The 10,562-nt window shown below is 39.9% G+C and overlaps 1 protein-coding gene across 4 annotated transcripts in view; it reads right to left on the bottom strand.

Annotated features, from left to right (window-relative positions):
* Window positions 1-839: 839 nt before the first annotated feature.
* tns1a (tensin 1a) overlaps window positions 840-10,562 on the bottom strand; it is a 69,172-nt gene continuing 59,449 nt past the window's right edge. For all 4 annotated transcript variants that reach the window (XM_088332574.1, XM_088332571.1, XM_088332572.1 and 1 more), the window contains 10 exons: window positions 10,174-10,263; window positions 9,973-10,101; window positions 8,804-8,899; window positions 8,663-8,740; window positions 8,524-8,595; window positions 8,410-8,436; window positions 8,153-8,321; window positions 7,250-7,318; window positions 5,504-5,533; window positions 840-5,414 (listed from right to left, as the gene is read on the bottom strand). In XM_088332574.1, the coding sequence (XP_088188700.1) occupies window positions 5,285-5,414; window positions 5,504-5,533; window positions 7,250-7,318; window positions 8,153-8,321; window positions 8,410-8,436; window positions 8,524-8,595; window positions 8,663-8,740; window positions 8,804-8,899; window positions 9,973-10,101; window positions 10,174-10,263 (890 nt within the window). In that variant the 3' untranslated portion in view covers window positions 840-5,284. The remainder of the gene's footprint in view (window positions 5,415-5,503; window positions 5,534-7,249; window positions 7,319-8,152; window positions 8,322-8,409; window positions 8,437-8,523; window positions 8,596-8,662; window positions 8,741-8,803; window positions 8,900-9,972; window positions 10,102-10,173; window positions 10,264-10,562) is intronic.

Here is a 10,562-nt window from a genome sequence, read left to right as displayed (position 1 = left end):
GCATGTGAAATTCCTGCTGCTCTTTCGAGTGAATTGATTCACGTACGCAACAGGCGTCCTTTATTCGAAGACATCAACAATGTCTCAGTGCATAAATGTAAACCTCCTGTTCAACATATTTTGGTGTGTAAAACGGAAGAAAGACAAAAAGCAGCTCGTGTGACTCTTTGGCAAAAAACATAACTGTCATGGGCACACGCTGTTTTTGTATTGCATTTGAGCTTAGCCTCTTTTCCCCTATACTATTTTCATTTGATTTTTTTTTTCCCTCGGGGAGTCTGTAATATTCTATCGACTACAATCTGTTCTACGTTTTCCTCTCGTTCACACAATCTTCTGTCCATGCAAGTCGACTGCACAGCTTTTTTTTTTTTTGCCCAAATGACGAGCCATAAGAGAAACAATGTACAAAGAAATGTACACCATATATTCAAACATCTCAAAATCCTCTGACTTTGAACTCATTAGCCAAAATAAGTATAGATTTTTTTTCTGAACCCATTTCATTATCTAGACTGTACAATATATGCATAACGAATACTCATGAGGGACCAAAGCAACAAAAATAAATACTTTTCGCTAAGTCACCTTTCAAAGTAGTTCATCTATTTACATATATAGCTATCCTCTTGTAGATGCTTGCGAGTGTGCAACTGTGCAGTGTGAATACTAATGTTCGTGTTTTTTTTTCTCTCGTAGAAATATTTAAACGTGTTTCGAGACAACAAAAACATACGTCAGTCGACACGCTACGGATAAAAGTAGAGTGGATCACTATCATTCGACTACTTCAAAAATATGGAGGACCAAATATGCCAAAAGTACAAGCGAAAGAGCCTCCTGTTACGTAAAATAATTATAAAATTCTTGATCAATAAGGATTTTTTTTAAAAAGCACTCTTGTTTGTTCTTTTTTTTTTTTTTTAATTAATTAGGTTTTTCTTACCACGAGGAAGAACTAAATAATACGTGATGTCTCTTTAAGAAAACACAGTGTAATTTTTGACCACAAGATGTCACTGAATTGTGGGGTTCAACCGATACGAGTGCTACAAAGCACAAGAAAGAATACAAACTACGGAGCCCCAAAATGACTAAACCCCACCAATAATGTATTTCTGCTTATCATCCAAATCATTATTGTTGACGTTTTTCTTATCACTGAGAGGTGTTAAATAACACACAATGTCCCTTTAAATAAACAGACCAAATTAAGACAACAGTATTCATGACACATGCCATGCTAACAGTGTAGATAAAGTTTTTCCATTTGTTTTTGCATTCATTTCAACATCCATGTATTCATGTATTTCTAATGGTGTTGTCTGTATCTATTCTTACTTTCATGTTTTTTGTTTTATTTTCATTTATATTGGTGTTTTTATATTTATTAATGTACACTACCGTTCAAAAGTCTGGGCTCACACAGTGTTATCCATAAAAAAACACACTTTAAAGACCAAATGACCAATGTCTCTACCTATTGTTGGCCAGTCTTAGACACGGCTATTTGTTTGCCACTCTGCTTTGAAGGCAAGCTTCTCAAAGTTGCCTCTTCACTGTAGCCATTGACACTGGTGTTTTGTGCGTACTATTTAACCAAGCTGCTGGTTGAAAACTTGTAAGACGTCTGTTTCTTAAACTAGAGACTCTACTTGTAATCTAGCCACTTTTCCTTCTTCTCTCGATAGAGACTGGGCTGTTCTTTGAAGGGAGTAGTACACGCCAGTGTAGGAGATCTTTCTTTCTTAGAACAAAATTAGAGTAACGAATTTCACATGAACGTTCCATTTCTCTGGCCTTTCTGAAAGTTTAATCACACCCCCAAATGTAATCCGCTGGATACTCGATTCAAAGGAAGGTCCGTTATTTTTAGTATATCTAACTGGCTCAACTGTTTTTAACTGCGCTAACACCATTGCACAAGGGTTTTCTAATTATCCGTTAGCCTTCTAACATTTTAGCAAACATTATGTCCCATATTTTTCAGACTATAGGGTGCACCTAAAACCCCCAAATTGGCTAGAAATTCAAAAGTGCGGTTTACAGGCCAGAAAATAGTTAACATTGAAAATGCCTAGTTACAATTAAATGATACTGCATACAATAACTGTTCTGCCTTTGAGAAACATGTAGAGAGGTCTTTGAATGTCCTCTTGTGTGGCTTACAGGGCAGGAAATGGATACAACTGAAAATACCTCTTTACAATTAATTTATACTGCATGCAATATCTGTTCTGCCTTCGAGAAACATGTAGAGTGGTCTTTGAGTGCCCTCTTGTGCTTAATATGGTAATTGTTTGTTGCTAAGAGGAAACAGAAGCGAAGCGCAGACGGCAGCTTGGATACCAATTTTGAAAAGCTCATCGCAAATCCACTTTTGTTGCTTTGGGCAATAATTGTCCAGAAATATGAAACGTGTTACAAACACTTGAATGAAGATTTTTGTTTATGGTAACACTTTGCATTTATTTAAGTACACTTGTTGGAATTGTTAATTACTGCATAGGGCCCGGTCACACAGCCGTTTGCGGCTGAATCACGGCCAGAAATTTCTGCCTGTGAGGCGGACGCTATCGGACGCTTTGAGATCGCCATACAGACGAGATACAGCAGTGCTTAACACGCGGTCGGAAATTCGCTCGCGGGTGGCAGCGCAAAAAAGTTTTGCGCTACTCAATTCCTTAGAGCGCGGGTACACAGTCTTTCACGGGCGTATCGAGGCTGAACCACGGCCAGAAATTTCTGGCCGTGAAGCAGACGCTGTTGGGCGCTGTTGGACGCTTTGAGACCGCCATAAAGACGAGATACAGCAGTGCTTTACTCGCGGTCGGAAATTCACACGCGGTTGGCCGCGCGAAAAAGTTTTGAGCTGATCAAAACTTTGAGCACGTGTTAACCGTGGGCGGCACACGAGGTAATGACGCGGAAATGACGCGGAAATGACGCGGAAATGACGCGGAACGACGTGCTCTGGCCGCGGCCAGGGCGTGGTTACACATGGGTAGGACGGGAAATTTCAGCGGGTAATCGTGGGTGGAGCATGGTAACAGCATGTTCTGCGCCTGTATCGCGGTGTTATTACGTGAAATTAGCGTGTTACGTATATACAGCGCGATTTGCCGAGCACACGTCAGTTGTGCTCGAGACGTCAAGGGGTGAACATAGATCTCCGTCACCGTAGTGACCTTGTCTTAATCCATTTTTATTTCTTGACATTTATTTTCATTTCATAACAAGATAATAAAATCAAAATGAAAAACTATTACAATAATAACATATTGGCTTCTTCGGTGCCATAGCTTGAAATCTTGATCTTCACGGGACTTTGTCTTGAGCGGTTATGATTTTTACAGCCCGGTGTTATGCCGAGAAATGCATCCCTGCCGAGATTTGCATCCCCTCGCTACTACAACCACTTTTACCTCGTTTTATCTCACTTTTATATCACTTTTAGGGAATGTAATGGCGAACATATAACCAAAACCACTTCGTCTTGCATTTGTTGGGAATGTAATACAACTTAAACCATTCCGTCTTTGTTTTTGTTGTGAACTTAATCGAACGGTAATGCACACCATATATAAAATCCTCCCCCCCTCACGTGAACGCGCATTCTGCTGCGCTTCCAACAAAAGCGATCGTAGGAGTCGGATTTGGGCACAACACCGGCTCGGGAGCTTTTATACCCATGGTCCACACGAGAAAATTAAGCAAAAATGACGCGATGAGGAAGCGGAACGGTCGCCGGCGTCTGTTTTGCGGGCATACCACCGATGAACAGCGGGTTGGCCAATTTTGCGCATTTTCCATCGCGGGCAACCACGGGCAAAAAAAAACCCGCAAAATTTTAGCCGTGATTCAGCCGCAAACGGCTGTGTGACCGGCCCCATACGGTAACTCTTCTGCCTTTGAGAAACATATAGGATGCTCTCCGAGCGCCCTCTAAAGGTTATCATCGTAATTTTTGGTTTTTCAAATTAATTCAGTTGTAAAATAATACATAATCTGGTGTGATTTAAGTGCGGAAATGAAGCTACTATTAGAACACTGGAGTGCTGGTTGCTGGAAATTGGCCTCTTAATAGCTATGTAGGGATTGTATTGAAAAGCAAATTTGCAGCTAAAATAGTCATTTACCGTGTTAACAATGTATGGTGTGTGTTTTTGATTAGTTTCATGTAATCTAGAATGAAAAAACAGTGCTTTCCCTTATAGCATAAGAACATTTCTAAGCAACCCAAACTCTTGAACGGTAATGTATTTTTAATTATGACATTTTTGGTCCTCCATACATAAAAAATGTGTCGTCCCCATTTTGTTGTTCGAAAAGCATTAAAAATGTATTTACTTCATGCGGTCTTGACAAGTCAGACGTCCTCTGTGTCTACGTGGACGGCGCAGACTATTTTTCAGCGGATGCCGCCGCGAGGGCTCGACTGCATGCAGAGTGGACAGTGCATTAGTCCAGGTTCAGATCACCTAGAGGTGCTTTCCAGTGTTGTTCCGAGACAAGAATCCTGGTCCGATCCTGACGGGACAGGAGTGGAGCTCTACCCTGTCTATCAAATGTCCCCCAGTCTCTTGCAGGAGGAAGGGGAGGAAATGCAGGTGCGCACGGAGCTTCATGTTAGAATGTGCCGTTTCATTTTTTCAGGAGTCGGGTCTGCAATGTGCAGTTTAGATCAGTCGCTGTTTCACCGCAGAGCCCTTTCAAAAACACAGCAGATCCAGAAAAAAAGTTCACGCTAAGCACTCCACGAGAACGAGCGGAAGGTAGGAAAACCGGGCTTAAAGGTCAAGCTAACATGCATAAGGTCTTCAGACAAAGGTTTTGCCGAAAGCCATCAAGGCCAATTTTTTTTTTCCTGAAGACGACAAGAAGAAACAACTTCTTTTCTTTTGTGTGCGTGTGTGTGTGTTCATAGGTACTTTTTCTAAAGAAAAAACAAAAAAAATGGCTTCATCGCTACGTCGTTCTTGCAATTGTATTGCATCTACCTTTGGTAAATCAATTGAGGAACATGAAGAAAACACCCTGCCACGTTTGAACCTTGACACTCGCGCTAAACTTCCCAGTTTTGTCCATCTTCGTCTCCGTGTTTCAGTCTAGTGTCCTCATGTGGGCACATCTCCTCGCAAGTTGACCAAGCTTGCAACACTCCAAACCACAAAAGAAGAAGATAGAAATAAACAGTTTTAAAAAAGAGGAGGTTGTCGAATCCCAGAGAGAAAAAGACACCAAAATGATGGATTTGAAACGAATCGCTGTCCCGGACTGTCTTTCACCGCCTCATCATTTTCGAGACAAAGTTGACTATGGCCGATGCCGACTGGTCCGGGTCCAGCTCGGCAAACAGGTGGCTGACATTGTCTGTTGTGCTTCCTTGTTTCCTCGCCACAAAGCCAAAGAGCCTAAAAAAAGAAAGAGAAAACACCAGAGTTGTATATTTATTTTGTTGTCCATGCGTACAAAATAATGTAAATGGGTTTCAAATTCCTACCTGAGCGAGCAACCACTCTCCTGGCCCCACCTGAGCACATCAATTTAGTAGTTAGTCTCAGACTAAAAATCCCAAATCTAATGCAGTATTTTTCCCTGAATGTTGTACATGTTTTTTAGAATTGATTTTGTCTTTGCGGCAATGGTAATGTCAAGATACAGCGCCCGCAGTCCCCTTTTTTCTCCAAGAGATGCATATTACCCCATTTTCAGTCTCCCTTTCACTCTCTGGCCGAGGTGGTCCCAATCAGCCAATTAACCACCCCGTACTCTACTTACTCCAGCCTCCCATTCTACTTTGCTGATTCGTTCTGGGTTACTGCTCAAATCTTTACTCGCTAAGATGACAAGCTTCTCTTCCCAAGACTTCCTTCCTCAGTTCCCTGCTCATCCTAAGAACTTCCGTACCAGCCATCTTCTTAAAGGCTCCCAAATCTTCTTTTCAAGACCTTTGCCACATCAAAACCACCTTCCCAAGTTTCTCTCCCAAGTCTCCCCTCCTCTGCAGTCTTCTCCTTATTTTCTAACCATCTTCTTAAAGGTCCTCCCAATTTTTGCAAGACTTTCGCCACCGTAATACCCACTCTCAAGTGTTCCCATCCTCAGCAGTCGCAGTTCCAGTCTCCCTTAGCATTAGTGAATTCTTTTTTTGTTTATTGAATAAAAGCCCCCTGCTGGGGTTGGATCACATCCCCGTTTTACGTCTCCCTGTGTCCTGCATTTGGGTCTGACAAACATTCAGAAAATTTGGAAGGTTGTTGTTTTGAGAACCACCATACATTTAGTAGGATAGAATGACTACCTAATCTAGTCTTTTGTCCTTATTTTTCATTTATAAGGCAAACTGGACTATAAGGCCCATGGAACTAAAACTACACTAAGAGCTACCATATTTATTCATGTGTGCATTTTACACACTTACGGTAGTATAGTTGTGCTATGATTGATGAGTCAGAAAATCTTGCTGACCCCAATCACAAAACATTGTATACAACAGGATATTAACCCAGGTTGGCGGTGAGAATGCTCAAACCTAACCACTAGACCAGTGTTTTTGAACCTTTTTTTTTTTACATTGGAAGAATTTTGCGGCACACGACTAACCAAAAGTGTTATAAAATGACACTGAACAGAATGTTTAATTACAATAATATGTATAATACCCCCAGTGTTTACAGCAAAGACACTTGACAGTGATATATTATTTGCAGAAAATGATTCATAAATGTTTTATAAAATTTTAAAAAGTGACAATAGATAATTTCTCACGGCACACGCGGCACAGTGGTTAAAAATGACTTCACTAGACCAAGAGTAAAACAGATATCATATGAAAAGGCATTCAGTTTTGTCTCATTATCACACTATTTTTACTCATGGTTCCAAAAACAAATGTTAGAGAGTGGAGTCGTACTGAAAGACATAAGTAAACGTATAAAAGCACAGCGAGGGAAACAACCTTTTTGGTCTATCTGATCTTGAATCTGACTTTGCGATTATATATTTTAGGAGGAAAATTCAGTTTTCTTAATTGTCTAACATTTGATTCTGGCACAGTCTGTTGATGTGAGTGTTCAAAATGAATTGTTTTTACTTCAGTGTAAGAATAAATACAATTTCCTGAATGCCAGTCTATTCTAGCAAATATTTTAAAGGTTTTTTTAAGGCTTAAATAAATGAAAATGAGCAGAGGCTTTTCCAATTTGAATGTAATTTTAAGTGAAATAATATTTATATTGAGTCCTACCTTCTGTCTTGGGGATCCAGATCACAGTAGGTTATGGTGCTTAGTGGATAATGCCGCCTGAAGAAGATCCTGCACACACCAGTACATGTAATAAGAGAGACTTTCTCTACTACCATAAGAAAATAAACCATTGGAATGCTTAAAATAATCTTATATGACAGATGGGCTTGAAGGTCAGATTTTATTTGAGATTTTAAGAATATTTTTTCCTGATAGTTATTTTTCACAAGACCAGAATGATCATTATAAAATGGAGTAATCTGCCATCTGTCGTAGTTTATGTTATGTTTTTTTCTTGAATCAATAATCAAGTACCGGTAGTATAAAATTTAAACAGTATTTTTTGGAGGGTACAAAATCATCATAAATATGCATTGTTTGATTTTAAAGAATATAAAAATCAGGTTGTAGTACCCTAGATTGGGTTATTTTGTACGGATGATAAATTTATTCTGTTTTTAATTTTGGACACCCGCAAATGAGATTGCATGGGATGCCAGTTTGTTATTTTGAGCATAAAACCTCACTAAAGTTTGTTGTTTTGACTATTATGCACTATTTACATAATTTTCACTATTAGCCAATCACGTTGCTCTTTAATTTATTTAGGGATGATCTGCTTTATGTAACCTTGGAGATTTAGTCTAAAGGAAAGGCTCTAAGGATTTAGAACATGTTGACGTTTTTATCTGAGGTTTGGGTTCTCTCCTGTTCTCCATTGATGCATTTTCGCCTTATGGTGTGCTTCTACTAAACTATTAACTTATCCACAATGCAGCCACAAAAATCAAAACCTTACAGCAGTGCATTTTAGATCCCATAATGAGGTTTTTTTCTAGAGTATATTCTGCCAAACTGGAATGTTTTCTGCACTTCTCTCACTTAATGACTTGATGCACTTACTTCCTGTGACTGTCTGTGAGCATGATCCCTTGTGGGGACACTTTACAATGGACAACAGTGGCGGTAGGTAGAGGATTGGTTGCCAGTGTTTGACTGATAGCCTTGGCAATGGCTTGGGGGCCAGTCAAAGACTCCATGTCCACAGAGTTAATGTAGAGCACATTGGACGCTGGAAGGCAAAAAGCAGAGCTCGCCATCATTTATCGGACAATGGACAACAGAGCATGCAGTAGAAGAAAAAGATGAACAGTACTAACAGTGGGATTCTTCCGGAACCCTTTGAACTGTGAAAAAGAGGTGACACGGTGAGGCAAAGGTAATGAGGATACAGAGCTTTGAATCTTACTGAATTCTGCAAATGTAAAGTTTACCTGTTTCTTGTTTCAAAAGCTCCACAACAGGGTCGGTGGGTGTGGCCAGCTCCAGCGCCTCTTCGTTAGGGTCTACACAAGGCAAGCGTATAACAGCATCAATAGGGAAAATGAGATTTCTGGCTGCCTGCAATGTTACCTTTGGTGGGGATCATGAGCTTGCAGGGCAGGGCCAAAGGAGTCATGGAGTGTTGGTAAACCAACGCAGAGAGACAACCTGTTGTGTTATAACTGTGAGTCAAGTTCACTGGTACGTTTAAGGGACGTTAAACGTACTTACCAAAGTAAGGCTCGTTGGGACAACCCTTCAGACGGACACCTTTGGGGCTTGTTTCAATCAGGAAGTGTCTCACAAGTTCGTTGGACATATCGGCGACTGCGTGCATTGAATTAAAGTTTGTAAGTTTAACTGCTGATGAAAAATTTACATTGTTTACACAATACAACAACAACTCTGTGATCAATCATCATTGTTAGAAAAGAACAAATCCAGAAATTTAGTTTTTGGAGTCTGTCCTCACAGTTATGTATTTATTTTAACTAAACACTTTCATTCTTATTTGATTGTCGAGCGGTCATAGTCAGGTGGCAAAACCAAACGTATCTGCAATAGGTAAGATTTTTGTCTTGTTTGCCAGTAGATTCGTCGTTATGTGTCTTAATTTACAGTCATTTTAATACTTATTTATTAATGACAATTCAAAAAATATGTCATTACTTATTTTTTATTCTACAATTTATTTTAGCTAACAAAAAAGAAAATAAATATATTTAAAATAAGCATAATGATTTGCCAAAATAACAAGACTTTTATTCTTGGAGGGAAGGGTTTCCCACAGCTGTTTTCAGGACTAGGGGGCAGCCAGTCATTTTGGCTTTTATTGCCTTCCCGAAGCTAAGCGTGACGCCTCTCCATTGATCAATATTATGCATGTGGGCAGGATGCAGGGAATATACACTTACCTTTCGTAGGCCTAGCCTCGCAGTTCAATCTGATGTAGTCTAATCTTATGGCCGATGCACTGCTAAAACTTTACTTTTGTATTTTTTATTAATTTAATATAAACCATAACAACAAATAAGGCAACCAATATATTTTTAATAGCTCCCAGTTGAGTTTGTTTAGCATGGGGAGATGGTTTAGGTGTCAAACTGCATTCACTCAACTGTTAAAGTAAACCAGTTAATGCATGTAATGGAAAGCATCACAATTAGTTGTAAAGAAATGTGCGGTGCTTAATAAAGATCCCATGTCAACTAAAAGTATATTAGACAGGGTAGGTTACTAATTTAGGCTAAATGATAAAGCATCATACTGAAAAAACAAAACAAAAAATTTGGCGTTGACATTCTTTTACTGATCCGGCCTGTTTGAGTACAGAATGTATGGATACAGCTCAGGAGCTAGAGTGAGTTAGACATTCCCGATTTAAAGTATCCCGATGCTACCTTTTTTGCTTTGTTGTACTGTTGGCGGTGGGCAGGCTACTTTCAAGGCAAGACCGTAAGCCCCTCGGAAGGAGTGGCTGTCTCTAATGACGAAGGCACCGGGCTCTCTGTCCTTCAGCACGTTGATGGCTGAAAAAAAGGGGGTGAGTCAAGGGAGCGACAGAGTGCTGATGGGAATATACAAGGAACTCCTTCTGTCACCTTGTTCTCGAGAGATGTCAGGCTTGTACCAAAACTTGGATGTGTCCTGGACAAATTTGACATTCATCTTGATGTCTGGATAACCATCAGCTGAGGAAGAAAATGAAATTGTGCACGTTAGCGTGGGGTTGGAGAAAAAATCCAATTGAAAGTATCTGCAAACAGAACATTTCTTTCAATTAGGCACAGAGCGTGTATCGTTCCTCCACACACTTATGAAAACATGTTGCAAAATATTCCACGCGCTATACTCGAGGATTGTAGTCTTAAAGTTAACCCATCCAGCATTTTTGCTGTATAGCTGTGATGTCATTGAAGGAACACTTTCAAAATGGTGAATCACATAAACACAACATGTGAAGTAGCTTCGAAACGGACAGGAATTGTAT

The sequence above is a fragment of the Urocampus carinirostris genome, chromosome 3, assembly GCF_059441175.1.
Source record: "Urocampus carinirostris isolate Australia breed hairy pipefish chromosome 3, RoL_Ucar_1.0, whole genome shotgun sequence".
NCBI classification, from domain to species: Eukaryota; Metazoa; Chordata; class Actinopteri; order Syngnathiformes; family Syngnathidae; genus Urocampus; species Urocampus carinirostris.
The sequence above is the reverse complement of the archived record's forward strand: the minus strand, read 5'-3'. Positions and strand labels throughout refer to the sequence as shown.